Raw genomic sequence first — 20,495 nt, 5'->3', positions numbered from 1 at the left:
CATTAATGACCTGGAAAAAGGGGTAAACAGTGAGGTGGCAAAAACGGCAAATAATATAAAACTACCAGGGGCGGCTCCAGGCCCCAGCACGCCAAGCGTGTACTTGGGGCGGCATGCCGCGGGGGGCGCTCTGCCGGTTGCCGGGAGGGCGGCAGGCAGTCTTCGGCAGCGTGCCTGCGGAGGGTCTGTTGGTCCCGCGGCTCCGGTGGACCTCCCACGGGCGTGCCTGCGGAGGGTCCGCTGGTCCCGCGGCTTCGGTGGAGCCGTGGGACCAGCAGACCCTCTGCAGGCATGCCTGCGGGAGGTCCACCGGAGCTGCGGGACCAACGGACCCTCCGCAGGCACGCCTGCGGGAGGTCTACCAGAGCCGCGGGACTGGTGACCGGCAGAGCGCCCCCCGCAGCATGCCGCCGTGCTTGGGGCGGCGAAATGTCTAGAGCTGCCCCTGAAAACTACTCAGGATAGTTAAGTCCAAAGCAGACTGCAAAGAGTTACAAAGGGATCTCACAAAACTGGGTGACTGGATAACGAAATGGCAGCTAAAATTCAATGTTGATAAATGCAAAGTAATGCACATTGGAAACCATAATCCCAACTATACATATAAAATGATGGGGTCTAAATTAGCTTTTACCACTCAAGAAAGAGATCTTGGAGTCACTGTGAATAGTTCTCTGAAAACATCCACTCAGTGTGCAGCGGCAGTCAAAAAAAGCGAACAGAATGTTAGGAATCATTAGGAAAGGGATAGATAATAAAACAGAAAATATCATATTGCCTCTATATAAATCCATGGTACACCCACATCTTGAATATTGTGTACAGATCTAGTCACCCCATTTAAAAAAAGATATATTGGAATTGGAGCTGGTACAAAAAGGGGCAACAAAAATGATGAAGGATATGGAACAGCTTCCATATAAGGAGAGATTAATAAGACTGGGACTTCTCAGCTTGGAAAGAGATGACTAAGGGGGGATATGATAGAGGTCTATAAAATCATGAGTGGTGTGGAGAAGGTAAATAAGGAAGTGTTATTTACTCCTTCTCATAACACAATAAGTAGGGGATCACTCACCAAATGAAATTAATAAGCAGCAGGTGTAAAACAAACCAAAGGAAGTATTTCTTCCCACAATGCACAGTCAGTCTGTGGAACTCTTTGCCAGAGGATGTTGTGAAGACCAAGACTGTAACAGCATTCAAAAAAGAACAAGATAATTCATGGAGGATAGGTCCATCCCTGGCTATTGGTCAGGATGGGCGGGGATGCAAAACCATGCTCTGAAGTGTCCCTAGACTCTGTTTGCCAGAAGCTGAGACTGGAGAACAGGGGATGGATCACTTGATGATTACCTGTTCTGTTCATTCTCTCTGAAGCACCTGGCACTGGCCACTGTCGGAAGACAGGACACTGGGCTAGATGGACCATTAGTCTGACCCAGTATGGCCATTCTTATGTTCTTAATTTCAGGCACATACTGAAGTCCCACTGAAGTCAATGAGGCTTAAGCACATGCATAAATGCTGTATTGAACCAGGTCCTATAATCATAAAAGCAATTATAATGGGTGGCTGTGCTTTATTTTTCATATCTGAAGTTATGTCAATAATAACGCTTTTACCAGTAGATCTCCAAGTGCTGTACAAAGGAGTGGCATTATCCTCACGTTACATGTGGGGAAACTGAGGCACAGAGTGCAGGAGTGTCTTGCCCAAGGTCACCAAGCAGGCCAGTGGCAGAACTGGGAACAGAACCCAGTTTGCTGAGTCCCAGTCCAGTGCTCTATCCAACAGGCCACACTGCCTCCTGTGACTGCACAAATTAGGCATTCCCAGCAAATAACCCACACAGCCCTCAGTGTCACAAAGGTTAGATATCCCACACTACAGTATGACTGTGTGTTGCGTTACCTATATGTCCAAGGCTGGATCCTCAGCTTGTGTAGACGGGCAGGGAAGTCAATGGAGCTATGCCGATTTACACCGGCTGAGGATCTGGCCCCAGTTCCTTCTGTTTCCCACGTTAACAGTAAAAAGCAACACAGGGTACATTTTTATTAAAATTCCCACTAGACGAACAAAAGGCCAAGAAAGTAATCACTTGATTCAGACAAATATCAATTTACACAGTTCTTCATCAGCCAGCTTGGTGAACTGTTTGCACAGAACAGACAAAATAAAGGAAAGAAAGGAACGAGTACTACGCAAATCAGTTACTAGAAATACTGTCAACACTGTAGAACAGTGTAAAATCTATTATTACTAACTTCAAACAAAATGGGGGACTCCACACAAATTAACTAAGTAGGTGAGAGATGGCATATAAAGAGCAGTTTTCTTTTAAACAAGACATTGCATTCAGGATGCCTGGGTTCCATCTCAGAACTGTTACAGTTCTGCTGCATGAACTAAGACAAAGCAGTTAACCTCTTTATGCTTCAGTTGCTGATCTATACAATGGGTTTTACTTACTCATAGTCTATAGAGCGCTTTGAGATTATTGGATTAAAAGTGCCAAGTATTATTAATAAGTCTCTGTTTAACAACGACTTCCAACAAAAACAATTCTACCTTTGATCTTTGCATAGATCTCCCAGGGAAATCAATGGGTCTAAAAGCAGAATGTGACCAAATGAGTCCCTTATGGAAAAAATATCCAGTCAGAGCCAAAAACTCGCCTGTTTTCAGAAAAAAACTAATTGTTAACTCAATGGTTTAGGGTTTTCCTCTTCTGCCATAACAGGGGCATTGAATGATCTGCACTTCTGCATGTTCTATTGTAATTCAAATGTGTGAACAAGACTTTCCCAGGGTGCTACAATTAGAACGAAGCCATTCCTCTGGAGCTATAGAAGCTAGCTTCTTTGCAAAGTCTCATAGCATGTGCATTCCTTCCAGCAGTCTCTTTGAAGGAGGAAAGAGAAACTCCAGAGTGTTGTGAAACACTGGCTATTTTAAGTATGTACTGGATAACCCAGCAACAGATTACAATGTTCTCATGTGCAGAAAGGTACCTGAGGTCACCACACATTTCCATCCAGCCGATTAACAGACTAACAGGTAGGGATGCAATCTGAATCGTCAGGTGGCCCTGCCTGCTATGCTGAGTATGTTAATTAAATCAGTGCCCTCAAGACCCTGGGAACAATGCCCCTGGGAACAGTGAAGGGTTTTTTTGCTGATGGAGACACTTTTTCATTGGAGGTACAAACTCTATTGAGATTAACAACACTCCTCATATAGGCCAGACAGCTGTAAAAAGGTAACAACTTTCAATCACTAGCAATCAGGTCTGGCTTCCAACCAGTGAACTTCAAGGTGTTTAGGCACCAAAATCATATTCCCATCACTAAATAAATTTTTACACTCTATGAATGACTTTCAAGAGGTTGAACATCCCTCTGTGATGGGATCTTATTTTCCCATTTTCATTTTAAAATAGAAATTGGCACACTAACTGTTTTGACATGGATCAATCCCTTGTCAGCTTGTAAAATAAGGAAATCTAGCACTAATTTCTTTCCCTTCTTCAGCTGTTCCAAGTTTTTTCCAGTCTGGGGCTGTGGCCCTGTAAACAACTTTGAATGTAACTTTATGCATGATTAGTCCCACTGAGCTCATGTGTGTAATGTTTCGGGCCTTGATTTCCCAACTTATTTTGGCATCTCTCTCTTACCCTACCCTGGATGAATCAGACTAATGCAAACTAAAAACGTTTTACAACAAACCATATGTCGGCCAAAAAATCACATTTATCTGGAGAATCTGAAGCTGTGTAGATCAACGTATCATTATTGCCCAAGTCTAATTGGAGAAGACCGCAATTTGACTGGATGGGATTTTCATATGGACATGAGGTGGCATATGCAAAATAATAATACATAATAAATGGCAATAAAGTAGCTGAGCAGATGTTAGTATTTAGGAGAGGGTCATCCTTTTATAACATTTGCAGCATTACAAACGACTTTGTAGGCAATAAGTTTTCTAGACCTACCTACGAGTTCTATACTTACAATAACCCCAGGGTAATAACCTCCAACAGTCACATTTTGGGTTCTTGTTGTAGCAGCTAGGCCCACCGTAAGAATTAATACTGACACAATGAGGAGAGTCACAGTTACGTAGAGGGAATTTCTTTTTCTTCTATTGAATGACCCTAAAAACACACATACACAATAGAATTCGCCAATTCCATCTGGGGACAGCAACCATTTCCCAAAGTCCCCCTCCCACCACCACATGCTGCCAAAGCTTGATTTTCTCTCTGACAATGTAATATTCAGCTCTTTTTTATTTCAGTCAGCCATTTCTCACTTTAGCTGAATATATAAATCACTGTCTGGAATTAAGTTATATCTATCACTTTTGGCATATATAGGGACGGATCTCAGCTGGTGTAAATCTGCATAGCTCATTTGCCTTCAGTGGATTTATGCTGATTTACACCAGATCTAGCCCTTAATGCCTGTGACAATTAAACTAACAAGGAATATTATTTTATTACTAGTACATGTAGTAAATAAATTTAGTCTATTGGCCTTTGTCAAATTAAACAGCCACCATCCACTGTAAAAGGTGATCTCATCACATGATAATAAATACAGGTATCCACAATCTTTTAATAGGCATTAGTAACAACCATTTTTCCTCATCCCATGGCATAAATTTTAAACTATAACTAAGCTGCAGGTATTTTTAGATGTTGTTTGTAAAATGAATTTGTGGATTATTAAAATGTATATAAACTGCCTATAAATACTTAGATTATGGACTAGATTTTAAAAAAAATAAGTTTAAATATGTATAGGTTGCCCGAAAGAGTGTAAATATAAATGATTCCATTAGCCAGTGGGAAAACCAGTTGTGATGTTCAAACACTATTTTAACCCTGTTTATTCAATGTGTATTTTGCAACGTTTAAATCACTTTGCTGATCAATCCTTCTGATTAAATTTCATAAATTATGTAAACATAGCTGAATACAAGTCGAGTCCAGCTGGCACGATAATATATTTCCAAAGGCTCCCCTGCCTGGCTTTCTGGATCGCGAGTGCTCTTGGGAGCTACCGGAGTGATTCTAAATCCAAGTTATGTGAAGTCTGTGGGTCTTAGAATCACCCAAACGGCAACTTCTAAACATTCTAAGGCCTTCCCCAATAGTCTCCATCTGGTATTATAAAGAACCAGCCCAGAGGAACTGCTAACTCTGCAGGGAGAAGAAAGGACCAGCCCAACAGAGGAGAATCCCACACTCAAAGCTCCCTATACAGAGACAAAGGAGAGAAGTGCTGGTCCAGATTCCCCCACACCTTAAATACAGTGAAACCTATACAGCAAGACGGCCTTCTGTTCTGAGGTCATATTCCCCAGGCACACCAGCTGTAATCCCAATTTGCCTTTCTTTCTGGTTTACACACAGATTTTGTATCGATATAACTATGTAGGTTAGGGGTATGATTTGTTAGCTAAATAGTTATATTGGTACAAGCCTTACTGTGGATGCAGTTTTATCAATATAAAGGTGCCTTTTAATGGTACAGCTTATTCCCATTCCCATACAGGAATACCAGTAAAAAAAACTCCTTTATTCTAGGAAAACTGCATGCACACAAGAGGATTGTACTGCTTGACCTCTACCAATACAGTGAAAGTGGAACACCTTGTGTTTGTAGACAAGCCCTTAAGAAGGCATTAAGCAACCAGTTTTCTGTAGGTCTCTTCAATGGTCACTGACCAGTACATTGCATTTCACTGTGTATTACAGAAACTCATTAAGGTGTATTATAGAAACTCTCCCTCCCTACACACAGTGACATTAGGACAGCCTGATCAACATCCCATTGCATCAGATGACATTGCTGTACCACACACTTCAGCCTCTTGTTGAACAGCCACTGGGATCACAATCTTGTAACCTTTACTTGTGCAAGTATTTCTGACTCCCATTGATTTCATTAAAAAGCGGCAAAGAGTCCTGTGGCACCTTATAGACTAACAGACGTATTGAAACATGAGCTTTCGTGGGTGCATGCATCCGACGAAGTGGGTATTCACCCACGAAAGCTTATGCTCCAATATGTCTGTTAGTCTATAAGGTGCCACAGGACTCTTTGTTGCTTTTTACAGATCCAGACTAACACGGCTACCCCTCTGATAATTGATTTCATTGGGACTGCAGATGTAAATAAGGTTTACTTATGTAAGTAAGAGTTGTAGGATCAAGGAATAATACCAGTAATATTCCAGTTCCAGGCTGACTGAATTAACTTTAGCTGCAGACGTCATGGTCAGTTATCATGAGGAGCGACAGCCAGCCAGCTATAAATATTTGGCCCTTAGCTCTGCATACCACTGGCCACTTACTTTTCCTGCAGTTTCACCATTCCTCCCACTGGCACCTCTCCCCCATCCTGAGCCATCAACTTCTGCAAAGTCCTTTAACTTTTTTAAAGCACAGTCTGAAAGTGCAACCCACTAGGGAAAAGTTTCTACATACCAGAACTAACACAATTTGTTACTGTGGTAGGGGGACGAGTTCCGCTCCAGGGGGGCTGCTCAATCCTCCTTTGTTAACGTTATTGATTTGTTTTCTATTTCTGATACCCTGTGAAAAAATGCCTTGAAAGATTGGCAAAAACTCAGGGAAATAATGCCTCATGAGATGACAGCATGAGACTGGGCAGAGCATCTCTAGTACAACTGCTTACCCAGGCTCACACTAACTAAGAAAGAACAGGTGCAAGACTGCTTCAATAAAAAAGAAAAGAAAAGATTTCAAGAAGCTTCCCCTAAAGCCACTTCCTTCAAAGATTGTCAAAGTGGCTCCTAATATCCAGGCCAGATCTTATCACCAGGCCCTGGCTTTTACTGGCTACAGGATGAATTAGTGTGCGTGTGTATAGATGGCTAAGTATTTTTCTGTTTTGTATTTTGCTAAATGTGCCAAATAAGTTAACAATGCAAAATATGCACCGCTAAAGCATTTAAAATCTGTTGACTCTTAAGGAGAACATTTTCTTTGTATTTACTGCCTGACAAATACTAAAATGTAGCTTTCCCTAATGCTCCATTGTTTATATTTTATTTATTAAATCCCAATTTAATTATTTTTATAAACTTACATTCCAGATGGATACCTTAAATTCTCAAAGACTTACAGGTTTAACTTAGCCAAATGGGCAGAGCTTGTGGAAAGAAAAGTAAAAAAAAAAAAAAAAAAAAAGTCATCAACTCTTTTATAAAGAATAGCTTGAATTAGTCCTGCATTTTGTCTCGTACAGAGTTGCTGTATTAACCAGCTTTAATCAAGGGTTAATATGCAAGCTAGTTTGAATGTGCACTTAAAGTGGTTTATCTCTAAAATAGCATTCAAGTGGGGTTTGAATGCATGCTTCATTGTTTTGGGAAGGAGAAAGGAGGAATTAGAGATCTGTGCTGTTTGTGTTGTATGTTTTGCTAACATATTTAAAATGTGTCTGTCCTTCAAAAAGATCATTCATTTTAAACCTTTGGAGCATCCTGTTATTCACAACTCTTTAGTATATAACACATACCCCCACTGGAAGAAACAAGCTAACACCAGTTTCTTAGGTCACTTTTAAAAGTTTAGGGTGGTTTATCTTTATTTGTATTGTCAGGTGTATATCCTTAGACCATTGACTAAAAAATAAAATGATTATCAGAAGCGGAGACGATGGCACACAATGAGCACATATTTAACACTTATTCCTTGGTCATTAAGCCTTTTTACTGTTCATTTCCTTTATTTAGAATTGTATTAGTGGTTTTGTGCAATTATTTAATTGAACGTACTTGGATTTGTGATCACCACATTAAAGCATATCTTCCTCTAAAACAAGGAAGAGGCATGAAATATATATTTATTTGTCATGATTCTTGTAAAGATAAATTAAATACATTGAAAAAATATCTTTCAAAATAGCCAAACAGCCCCATGAATACATATGGCCAAAAGTGATACTGAGGGGAGGTGGGACTTCTAGTGTGGGCCAGTTTATTGGACGAAAAGGGGATGGAAAAAGATAAGATTTATTATCTGGCTCAGGCTCACAATATCTCTAGTGCAAGCTACTTTTACCGCTGTATGACACTGTCGCCCACCTTGTACCTTGAGCTGTGACTCCGGCACAAACACCCTTTCAAACAAACCTTGCACAAAACAGGGTTTATACATTCAGCGGCTCCCAAGAACAAATCTACAGCATTCCCCAACAGGGCAGCACCTGACACTGAATTAGGGCTTTATTAAAGCATAATTGAGAGCAGGTAGCGTTCATGATACATAAAAAGGCTGAAAAACACGTTAGCTTCCTGCTCCCCACTGAATTAGGGAGATAAGGGGGAAAGTTCTTGGAGAGAGACTATAAATTCTGCAACATTTCCTGAAATATGCTGCTCCAATTGCAAACGGGAAGCTACTTAATCATATAGTGTTTGTTGTAAACCTGTATTGTCGGACACCATGTTTAGCTGAAAATGGATTTCAGAGCCACAGTTGAGAATCAAATGATTAAACTTGCTCTTACAAATGAGCAGATTTTTAAAAGATCCTAGGGAGGCACTACCAACGGGCAGGAGGGATGGAAGGTAAGCGCCAAGGTAAACAGAAGCCATTGCTTGCAAAAGCTTTGCAAAATGTGGCCCATAACAAGAAGTTGAGAGGCATCACCAGGCCAGGCAGGCCAGCCTTTTCACTTGGAGAAAACGAGGATTTGAACCACTCGCTGCCTGCCGGTGCTGTCACTTGTGTGTCCGTGCAAGGGGCAGGAGGCTGGCGTGTGCACAGAGGTGTCAATGAAATGCCAGCCCCAAAGGGACCGGCCCCGATCCGGAGCGCACCGCAAGGCGGGGTAACTCCCTGCTGACGGCCAGCGATGGGCACCGCGGAGCAGGAGCAGCAGGCCCCACGCCTCTCTCTCGGCATCGATTCCAGCCGGGTCCCTGGCAGGTGGAAACGGGGGGCCGCTGCGGGGAGCTGAGCGATCCGCCTTTCCCCCGGCCGCCCCCAGACCTGCCAGCGCCCGGGGAGGGGGCAGAGCACGAGGGGACCCGCCGGCCGGCCGACCCCGGGGCAGGGGGAGCGGGGCTGGACGTGCGCTCCCCACCCCGGCCCCCGGGGCAGGCAGCTGCCTGCAATCCCGCCGCCCCGGCCCGGCTGCACTTACCCGCCGAGTCAGGCAGGGGGACGGCGCTGGAGCGCTGCTGAGTCAGGGACTGGCGCATGGTGCCGGCTGCTGCGCTGCCCAGCCGGGCCCCGGGGGCGAGCGGGCGAGCGAGCGCCTAGCAGGCAGGAGCGCGGCGCCTCCTCCCCGGCCGGCTGCGCCCAGCCCGCCTGGCCATGCCCGGGGCAGCTGCTCCGCCGGCGCCTGCGCAAGGCTCCCCCTGCCCAGCTCGGCGGGGATCCCGCTCCCCACCGCCGGAGGAGGCCCGGGGGGTGCCAGCGTCTCCCCCTCCGCCCCCGATGGGCCAGCAGCAGCCGCGGGCTGCAGACCGGGGCCGGGAGAAGGCGGCAGCCGGAGAACCATTAACAAACCCAATAACAGCAATGGCTAGTTCGATTCATGCAGTGTCCGCGATGCCCAGTGGCCTCTGCAGGGAGCCCAGCCCGTTAGCTGGGACAGGTTGTTTCCAAAGGGGTCTTCCCTTTGCAGGTCATCCCTGCACGGTTCAGGCCTGCTGGGTCCCCAAAGCTCTGGGATGTTCAGTTCTGGCTCCAGCCAGCGCTGCAGATGGGCCAGTTGCAAAGTTGGCCTCCAGGGCTGGGTTCTGATGCTGCAGCTCACACCTATGTGGTTTAGGGGTATTGGAGAGGTCTGAGTGTTTTTAACTCATTGCAGAGATGAGCAAAAAATTGTGGCATTCAACTCCCAGTACTTTCTTCCCCCAAGTTCAGGGTACTTGCCCTGTTGCCAAGGGTTGGTGTTCTTCTACATGTCAGAGCTCCTGGAGTCGTGATTAGGTGAGACTCTGAGCTGTTAGTTAAAAAATAAATTGAGTTTCTAACCCCCAAGGCTGCAGAGAAAAACTTGCGAGTGGGGACCCAAAAGGCTCAAAATCCAGAAGGCAAATAAAGAGAACTTCAAATGTATTGTTAAAAATCTTGGGGGGGAGATGATGATGACACTGACTCATAATTTTTGCATCCTTGGGGTTGGTAACACTGTGTTTAGATCCAGAGTTTTTCATTTGGATCCCATCTTGAACCTCTAGAATTTAAACTGGACTAGGACAGCTTTAAAGAGAAGAGGAAACATTCAGATTTAGCATATTGAACTGGTTCTATGTAAAATTGGCTGTTTACTTTAGCAAGGGCTGGTGCAAAGGCTACCCAGGTTCCATCCATTTGTGATTCCCCCCCCCAAATTCCACTCTGACTTTCATTTTCAAACAAATCCCAAATCTCAAAGCAAATCTTTCTCTAAATCCAAGGCTTCTGCTGGTTTTGTGTCAAAACCACACAAGGAATCACTGGTATCAATGTCCCAATCTGTCTCGAAAGGTTTGGGAGCTTCAGCAAAGCTGCTAGCAAACCTGGGCTGAGCTTCATATTCATACGTAAAACACAAAACCAGTCATGTTTTAAGGGATCTGTGTTTTCCTTTCTCACAGCTGTGTAGTAAAATAATGGTATCTGAACTGCTGAGCGTTCGCTAGGTTTCTCAGTCTTCCCCCTGTCAATTTATTTCACACCAATGGCCCACCTTGCAAATGGTATTTTCATTTTTTTCTGCTGGTTGTAGAGGCCAATCCTGTAAATCCTCTCACTAATGCATGCTTACAGGACTGGGCCGTTAGGTCCTAACCCTGTAAATGAACTATATGCAGGCAGACCCCATTGAAAGTCAAAGCAAACACTCTCTTTGAGTCCAACGGGATAGATCAGGCCTGGAGACACAAGGAATAATATCCCTACGTCCCTGAGAACTTGCCCCTGTAGATCGGGCAGTTGGGGACGTAGTTCATTATCTGCTAAAATACAACGTTTATTTACTTTTTAAAAAAAAACATGGATTGCACCTTTGTTTGAATAGCTGTCTACAATGGCAGATTATTATTGATATTATAGTAGCATCTAAAGGCCAGGATCTCAGTGTGCTAGGCACTGTACAAACATACAACAAAGAGACAGTACCTTCCCCAAGTGCTTACAAACTAAGTGGGAGACCATAGACAATGCAGGGATACACCAAACAGACCAGGAGAGCACAAGGAGACAATGGGACACTGGTCAGCTGGAGAAACAGTGCTCAGCAAACCAGCTGCCGACCCATTGTCCAGCTTTTTGCAGACATCAAGGCAGAAAGGAGTTTAAGGACTTGAAAGAGGACAACATGGCTCTGAGGATATTTAGGAAGAGCTCCTCCCGTGCATAAGGAGCGGCAGGAGAGAAGGGGTGAAGATATTTGTGGGAAAATTTAATAATTGGGCAATCAAGACTTTGCAGAACAAATGTGGGAGGCCAATGACTCAATGGTGTAGCAAGGGGCCCAGTCTGATTGAGTTGTACGAGTGTAAGGGAAGCTGGCTCATGGATCCGGTGTGGGAAAATCCTGATATTCAGACAAAAGACATTGCCACTTTTAACAAACATTCTTCCCAACTACTCACAGCAAAGACCCATAGTGCTGAACTTCATACCTCAGACTGCCCCGCCCCTGCCCCGCCTCTTCCCACCCCTTCCTCGCCCCCATTCCAACCCCTTCCCCAAAGTCCCTGCCCCAACTCCGCCCCCTCCCTGCCCCAATTCCAAACCCTTCCCCAAATCCCCACCCCCACCTCTTCTCCACCTCCTCCCCTGAGTGTGCCGCGTCCCCACTCCTCCCCCCTCCCTCCTGGAAAGTCCTAAGCGCCGCCAAACAGCTCTTTGGCCACGGGGAGCGCTGGGAGGTAGGCAGAGGAGCGGGGATGCAGCATGCTCCAGGGTCAGGGAGGGGAGCTTGGCTGCCGGTGGAGTCAGTGCCTATGGCAGGCTGCAGGAAATAACTTGGCCCATGGGCCTCCTGTTTGAGACCCCTGCATTAGGCCATCCTCCCATAGCTTTAGCACAGCACTTAGCCTCCAAAGCATTATTTCTTGTTTTATCCTTTTTCAGTCAACCATATCGAAACAGTGATTGCTTTGTAATGGTTCCAAAGCCCCATGAAATGGGAGACCTGTTTAAAGTCTTGGCTGCACAAACAGCATGCGGTTAGGATGGAGCTAAAAGCTCAGCTGAATGGGCCTGTGCTGTTTTTTGGTGGCTACTATTCTGTGCGCCAGATTCTGAGCAAATCAAGTACCTCACCTTCATGATAGCAAAGAAAATTGGCAAGAAGCAAAGCAAGCAGGGAAATCTGCCTGAGTTTGCTACCAGCCTGAAACAATAGCTCTTGGACGTGTGACCAGCCCCATTCAAATCAATGGGGTGTTGACTCTGACGCTTGATGGTAATTTTAATGGCAACATCTATTTTACTGCTGATCAAAACATACAAGAAAGGAGAGAGAGGATGATCAGGCAGTGACACTCAGAGCTGCAAGAAAGGAGATGGATGCTCATTATATGAAGATCTGTTCAATCTACCATGAGTGGCATCTCAGTTGAGTGGGGCTTGGTTTGTGGGCGGGGCTTGGAAGAGACCCACGGCTTTTCCCCCCCAGTTCTGCCCCTGTCCATCTGCATGTATGAATTGGGGATCTGAATGTGCTGATGCACACCGTTACCCAGTTTTCACATACCAGCATGGAGCTGTTAGCTATGGACGGATGGGATCTGTGCACCCAGTGGAGTTGTATGCACTTTCACACCTTTCAGAGTGCGAGAGCTGGTCAGTCTGCATGCCAATTCCATCCCAGCCGTCTCTGCTGAGACAGCCAAAAAAGGGACAATGGGGCTAATGGTTTCTGATCCAGGCATCTGCCCCGTAACAACTGAACTGAGTTTCTTAAAATAATTGTACATGGTAACGACTTTCAGTCAGTACTGGCCTGGCTGGGCTCAAACCATTAACGTTAAGTCTCTGATCCTGACTGTACTGAGAACTGCATGCGCCTGAGCCTAAGTGGATTCTCATTTGCTGCACTGACGCTCCGTGGAGGCACAGGGGCCTGTCCACACAGTGCTCCATGCAGGATCAGGGCCTTTGCCTTAAAGACAAATGGCTCACCTCCCATTGCCCGTTCACATGCAGAGGACAAGCAAAGCTTTGTGCATCCAGTCTCACTTGTGAAGCTTTCCTTGCCAAACTGTGCTGTAAGTCCACCGTGAGCTTTGTGCGAGCACGGGCAGGGCTGTTTTCTTGGCTGGCAAGGGAGCTGGAAGACTGCATCTTGAGCAGCAGAATTCCTAGGATTGGACGTTGTGGGTACATCAGGGATTATAAACATCTCAACAAAAGGCAATCAGAATGTGAGGAACCTGCCAAAACACCCCTAGCCATACTGCTGAGATCTCGGCTAAACTCCTAACATGTGCCTTTCTAACCCCCAAGCCCAAAAAAATCTGATTTACATCACCCTCCGCCTCCCTTGTGGCAACGTGGCAAGCAGTCTCATTGAAATTGACAAATTTGCTAACCCCACTCAGTTCCTTCCCTCTCCCCCGCCCCATGGTTCTGCAGCACCTATAAAAACCTCTTTCATGATCTGTGAATCTAGTCTGTGATGAGGCTTGTTAGTGTGAGATGTAACATGCTGGGTAAATCATGCAGGCCTGGGATGATTTTGAAATCTTTTCTGGTCTGGTTTCGTGCCTGTGGTTACGAACTTCATGTTTCATCTTTTGGGATTCCAGTTTCCTGTCTCTTTAAACTCTTCTACGGGTTTATGGGTTTGCCTGACCCCAGGGCATGCAGGGCAAAGGAGGAGGAGAGGCTGAGAATTTGGGAGGGGTTGTTTGGGGAGAGGAGAGACACACAGGAGACTTGGAGGGAGGAAAAAGAGAAGGGAGGCATTTGGCGAAGGAAAGAAGCTGAAGATTTGGAGGAAGGAAAAACGAAGAGGAGATGAGGGTGTGGTGAGAAGTGGGTGACAGCGCAGCCAGGGGCGGCTCTAGGCACCAGCAAACCAAGCTGTTGCCTAGGGCGGCCAAATCTAGGGGGCGGCAGGCTGGGCTGGTGGACCTGCCGCAGTCATGCCTGCGGGAGGTCCACCGAGCCGCGACGACGGACCTGCCGCAGGCAAGACTGCGGAGGGGGCGCACGGCCCCCGGCACGGCGGGACCTCCCGCCGGCATGACTGCGGCAGCTCACGCGGAGCCGCCGGACCCGCGAACCGTCCGCAGCCGTGCCCGCGGGAGGTCCACTGTTCCCGCGGCTCCGGTGGAGCTCCCGCAGTCATGCCTGCGGCAGGTCCGGTTGTCCGCGGCTCCGGTGGACCTGCCGCGGGAGCTCAACCGGAGCCGCGGGAAGAGGGGACCCGCCGCGGGACCGAGGAAGGGCGGCGCAGCACACCGCGCTGCCTGGGGCAGCCTATTTTCTAGAGCCGCCCCTGTTTAAAGTATAGTGCACTGGATTACATTAGTGAATAATATTATCTTACTCTCATATTAGGGATGTCTTACCTACACATCCCACAATTAGCTGTGTGAGTGTTTGGCTTCAGAACGGAGGGTGGACAGAGCATTGGTTTCCTGCAAGGTAACCTTGATCCAGCCCAGGTGCAGAGTGCCCTCAACTCCCACTAAAGTCCATGTGAATCAAGGATGTTCAGCACCTGGCAGGATTGGACTGTAACAACTTTGGCAGGCAGTGAGGTGCAATTTTTAAACATTCTACAGGAGTGTGCTGTGTTTTAAAACATGCGTTTTCCCCTTTAGATGAAACATTAAGGCATTCACATTACTAGGTTATATTATGGGCTGGTCTACACTGGAAACTCACAACGGCATCAAATCCACACCCCTGAGGGATGTAGCTATGCCATCCTAACACCCAGCAGTGCTAGGTCAATGAAAGAATTCTTCCATCATCCTAGCTACCTCAGGGAGGTGGATTAACTACAGTCACGCTGGAACCCCTCCCATCACTGTAGTGAGTATCTACACTGACGTAGCTATGCTGCTGTAGCATTTTAAATGTAGACATAGCCTATAAAATTGCTTAGGAAAACACAGTATATTCTTGGACTACTCTAAAGACACACTGATTTTTAAAACTTTTTATAAGCAACCTGTACAATTCCTAATACAATACATGTAGGCTGAACCTATTTTGATGTGTTTATCAGGCATTGACTAAAATAAAACAAGTATAGCATTCCACCGTGTGATAAAAAGTTCTCAATACCCAGCAAAGCCCTGTGCTTGTTGACTTAGATCACACACATGCATGAGAATGTCATAAAATAAGGAAGCAGCTGGTTCATCCCACCTTCCCCCCGCCCCCCGTCATTTTCACAGTCAGAGCATGATCCTGCAAAAATTTACTCATGAACTGAAATGTACACACTGTGCATAATGCCAGCAAAATAAATGGACTACTCCCAGGTGGTGCTCAGCTGGTGGGAATCATCATAGTTCTATGCACATCAATGGATCTCTGACAATTTACATCAGCTCCGCCCCCTACCCCTGGAGTGTAAAGTTAAGTATCTCCATAAATCTCGCTCTGGGGAGGAGGTGGGGCCGGGGCAGGGATTTGGGGCTGGGGTTGGAATAGGGGCAGGGAGGGGGCAGAGTTGGGGCGGGGACTCTGGGGAAGGAGTTGGAATGGGGGCGGAGAAGGGGTGGGGCCTCATGGACTAGCCGAACAGTCTGAGATATGAAGTTCAGCATGTATGGTTCTTTGCTGTGAGCAGTTGGGAAGAATGTTTGTTAAAAGTGGCAACGTATTTTGTATGAATAGTTACTTTAAAAAGTTCCTGCCATTACAGCTATGTCGATAGACTGTTAGTGTAGATCATCATCAGTGTTACTGACCGCATAAGGAATAGTTACAGGTGTTTATATTTTAATTAAAACCCCTCTTAGCGTTACAGTTTTAAAAAAGTGAACATTGACTTTTAATAGCAGACTATATTACTCTTCATTTTTTTTCCATTTTTGACTATACTTTTGCATCGTTGTATGAAAAGGTTTCTGTGATGCGGCCCTCGGGCCAATGTACTAGTCCTCATGTGGCCCTTGTGGTGATTTGAGTTTGAGATCCCTGGTCTAATGGCTAAGGCACAAGACGGGGAGTCAGGAGATCCATTCATATATGTTAAGGCCAGAAGGGATCACTACGATGATCTAATCTGGCCTCCTGTGTAACACTAGACACAGAACCTCGCCCAGTAATTGCTGCATCAAGCCTGTATCTTCTGGTTGAGGTAGACTAGGGGTAAAGTTTTCAAAAGTCCTTAGGGTACATTGCAGAAGAAGACCCATGGCTGTGAGTCCAAGAGCCCGGGTCAACTAATTTGGGCTCACATTACAAGGCTAATATAGCAGTGCAGACATTCCCACTCAGGCAGGAGCGTGGGCTCCGAAACCTGGGGGTGGGTCTCCGAGCCTGTGCTCCAGACCAAGCTTGAATGGCTACACTGCTAGCCCAGAAGCATGAGCCCCGCGAGCCTTATTCAGTTGACCCAGGCTCTGAGACTTGCTGCCACAGGTCATTTTTTAACAAGTAGACATACCCTTTGTGACTTCAGAGCCTAAGGGCTAGTCTACATTACAGAGGCTTTGCAGGTAGAGCTATACACCAGTTCAGGGATAGTGGCAAAGGCCCTAGTGGAGTCGCAGCTTATACTGGCAAAAGGAATATAGTTCAACCACCTCCCTGATACAAGCCACATCTACCAGGGAGGTGTTCCCGGCATAACTGTGTCAGCTGGGGGTGATTTTTTCACACTCCTAACTGACATAGCTACAGCAGCAAAACTTTGTAGTGTTAACCTGGCCAAGACCCATTTTCAAAAGTGACTTAAGCACTTAGGAGCCTAAGGCCAGATCTACACTACAGACTTCTGCCAGCAGAGCTATGTTGGTTGGTCTACCTACACTGGGAAAGCACTCCTGTGTAGACCTGACCAACGTCCCCTTGACTTTCAATGAGACGTAGGCTCCTAAGTGACTTGAAAATATTATTTAGGCTCCTAAGTCACTTAGTCACTTTTGGAATTTTTATCCCCCAATTGCTCGAAAGAGATCCAGTCTTGATTTAAAAACTGCAAGTAATGGAGCATGCACCACATCCCTATTTGAGTTGTGCCAATGGCTTATTACACTCACTATTAAAAAGCTTATTTCTAATGGATCTTGTTCTATCTCTGCTAGATTATAAAGAACCTTGTACTTGCAAAAATCTTCTCTCCAGGTAGGAACTGTGAACAAGTCACCTCTTTTCCCTCTCCTGGATAAACTAATCAGATTGAATTTAAGTATCTCATTCTGAATTTTACCACTGACTCATTGTGCCATCAAGTCCTTTAACCTCTCTGTATCTGTAAAACAGGGATAACAACGCCTCCCCAAGAGGTTTAATAATTGCTTGTAAAACACTTTGACTTCTCGGATGAAAGGCGGGTGTAAGTGCAAAGCAGGTACTTATTCTGGAGACAAAGTGTATTTCAGCCAGTGAAAAGAAATTAATCCCATTGCTGTTTCGGAAAACACATTCATTAGATCTGTTCCTAATGCTCAGCTTCTCCTGAGTGAAGAGAGAAAGCTGTCAAGTATCAGAGGGGTAGCCGTGTTAGTCTGGATCCGTAAAAGCAGCAAAGAGTCTTGTGGCACCTTATAGACTAACAGACGTTTGGGAGCATGAGCTTTCGTGGGTGAATACCCACTTCGTCGGATAAATACCCACTTCGAGAGAAAGCTGGTGCTCGAAAAGTTACAAAATGCAAAGGTCAGAGTCTTCCAATGAACATTAACACATGCCGACCTTCTGGTGAGGGGAAACTGTTCCCCTTAGATGAACCAGACCACGGGGTGGATGGCTTGGTCCCACCTACACTGATACTAGTGAAAGGCCAGGCTGGGTGTAACAGATTGACACACGGGAACAACAGGGAGTGCAGGGTCAGCCATGGGTAAAACAAAGGCCCCTTGTGCTTGAACATGGTGAGTTTTTGTGCTTCTCCCAAACAGCCAGTGTAAGAGCAGGGCTGGCCCCAGGGTTTGTGGGTCCCAATGCAAAGTAACACATGGGAGGGAGGCCCCATCCTGCCCCTCATCCCGGCCCCTTCCCCTGCTGACTTTTCTGACACTGCCCCCCCACCCTAGTTCCATTACCCGCCCCCTCCCACACACACATTTAGACTGGGAAGCCAGGAGGGGGAGCCAAAGGGCAACTTTCCAAGCGCAGAATGGAGGAGACAGTTGGGAAATTCACTCTCTGTTGGGCAGCTGCTGGTGCCAGAGATGGAGGATTTGGTGGAGGGGGGGGGTGCTTTAGCAGGCAGGCTGGATGTCCTGGGAAAGAGAAGGACACATAGGGCTACAATCACCACCAGGGGCCTGATTCAGCAATAATCACTCGGGCAAATCCCTCCCTGAGGGCCACAGGAGTTCAGACTCTCGGCTCCTGGCGGCTAGCAGAAGCCCTGCTTGCGGTGCACAGCAGAGGGGAACTCAGCATTTCAGAAGCACTGAGGATTTTGCAGGACCCTTCCCAAGGTTCACTGAATTCACTGAGAATGCACACTGAACCGGAGAGCCTTGCACTGGGACCCGTTTCAAGAGGTGCTGAGCACCCCTACCTGCTATTGACTTCACTGGGTGCTCCCTGCCGCTCACTACTCAGCAATCGCTGGCAGTTATCTATAACTTTATTTCTCACCTGAGAAGGATGCCCAGAAAGTATTTAAGGGAAGCCGGAGGCACTTGTTGAAGTGGAGGGCCTGGACGGCTATTGCTGTACTGTTTTAGACCAGAAAGACCCTGCCTTCCTTTCTCAGAACAGCCACTCCTCTCCTGCCGCCCCAGGAGGATGTTGCATTCCCTCCTCGCTGTCTGTCTGCACCCAGGAGATGTTTATTTAACCCGGAGCTGGACTCTCTTCTTTCAGATGTGTTGAAAATATGTAATGCTTCAGCTGCGAGTATTGGCTGGGTTTTGCTGAAACAGCAGCCTGGGAATGGAAAATGAACAGGAGCAACTGGTGTGAAAGTCACCCAGCGTCACCAGGGAGGGGCTGTGTTTGTCTCTGCGTGGAGATCAGACAAAATATTATCTTCCTCTTTCTTCTTCTGTCCATCCCACAGCAGAGCAGGATTATTCAATGCAGAATGATAAAGGAAAGTAACCAGATGCATGCGCTCATGTCATTGGCAAAACACCTCCCCAGAGACAATTACAAAAGCCAGCAGAACAAAAGGATTTGTCACGTTGGATTATCAGAGCTTTGAAACAATACTCTGCTTCCCGGCCTCTGATAAGGCTCAGAACCTGAGACCTCAGAGCATCCCTCCTCTCCTACATACCACACAGACATTTATGCAGGCCAGTATAATGGCCTGCAGGGGATCGGTTTGTGCCCCAAGAATGAGATCAAATTATTATTATTTATTGCTATGGTAGCAGCTGGGAACCCCAATCGTGGACCATGACCCCATTGTGCAAGGTGCTGTACGAACACAGAACAGACCGTCCCAGCCCCAGAAAGCTTCCACCCTAAGTAGTGACCCTTATCTGAGCTTGCACAGCTACAGGCCAGAACGATAATTGCATTTGTTCAGACACAAGGTATGCTTCTTCTCCCACTTACACCAGTGTAAGTCTGGGTCAACGCCACTGATGGCAAAGGGCCAGATCCTCAACTGGTGTAAATCAAGGTGGCACCACTGAAGTCAGTGTAGCCACAGCCCTTGACACCAGCTGAGGCCCTGGGCCACCCCAGGGTGCAATGGGCATGAGAGACTGTGAGCCAGGCCCTCAGACATGTTGAAAATTGAGCCACAGCCAGAGCAGGCCATATTCAGCTGCATGTAAGCAAATGCAACTCTCTTGAGGTCGATGATTACACCAGGGCACAACATGGCCCAGAGGCTTCCTGTGGCAGCGAGCTTCAGAGGCTCAGCTGGGCAACGTCATTTTCCCCTTCAGCAATTCTTATATGCTGGTTCTCCGATCAAGGGATGGGCCGTTAAGAGCAGACTGATAGGTGTTTGCTGCGCCCATCGGTTGGCTGAAAACCAAGCCCTGCAAAGCCTGACTCCAGAGAAGCCCCATCGCTGCCTGTGAGGAGTCAGGCTGGGCTGGAGAGCGCTGGAGGTTCCAGCTGCAATGAAAAGCCAAAGACTGTGTGAAAAGGGGGGAAAGTGTCTCATTAATAGGAGATGGAGATGAACTGGTTCGCCACATGCCCACACCCCTGAATTCCTGTGTGTCCAAACCCCCCACTCTGGATCTGAATTCAGTAGCTGGCCTCTCCTTATCTCAGGGACCAAACCAAACCCCCAGATCCAAACAGCTCCAGCCACTCGGGTGTTGTAAAGCCAGGTCCCCTTCCAAACACTGCGCTGTGCTGTGAGCCCATGCGCTCTGCTACTAGGTGGAGCCTGGAG

At 46.7% G+C, this 20,495-nt stretch overlaps 1 protein-coding gene across 5 annotated transcripts in view; it reads right to left on the bottom strand.

The window, feature by feature from the left end:
* Positions 1-20,495, bottom strand: part of TMEM255A (transmembrane protein 255A) — a 74,253-nt gene that overhangs the window by 47,470 nt on the left and 6,288 nt on the right. The window contains exons 1-2 of one of the 5 annotated variants that reach the window (XM_039488279.1): positions 9,192-9,366; positions 4,020-4,162 (exon numbers count right to left, since the gene is read on the bottom strand). The exons of 1 other annotated variant lie outside the window; for it this stretch is intronic. In XM_039488279.1, the coding sequence (XP_039344213.1) occupies positions 4,020-4,162; positions 9,192-9,249 (201 nt within the window). In that variant the 5' untranslated portion in view covers positions 9,250-9,366. Of the gene's footprint in view, positions 1-4,019; positions 4,163-6,502; positions 6,571-9,191; positions 9,367-20,495 lie in introns of those variants that run through there. 3 more of the 5 variants (XM_039488278.1, XM_039488277.1, XM_039488281.1) reach the window with 3 other exon arrangements.

Source organism: Mauremys reevesii, linkage group 9 (genome assembly GCF_016161935.1).
Source record: "Mauremys reevesii isolate NIE-2019 linkage group 9, ASM1616193v1, whole genome shotgun sequence".
Lineage (NCBI taxonomy): Eukaryota > Metazoa > Chordata > Testudines > Geoemydidae > Mauremys > Mauremys reevesii.
The sequence above is the reverse complement of the archived record's forward strand: the minus strand, read 5'-3'. Positions and strand labels throughout refer to the sequence as shown.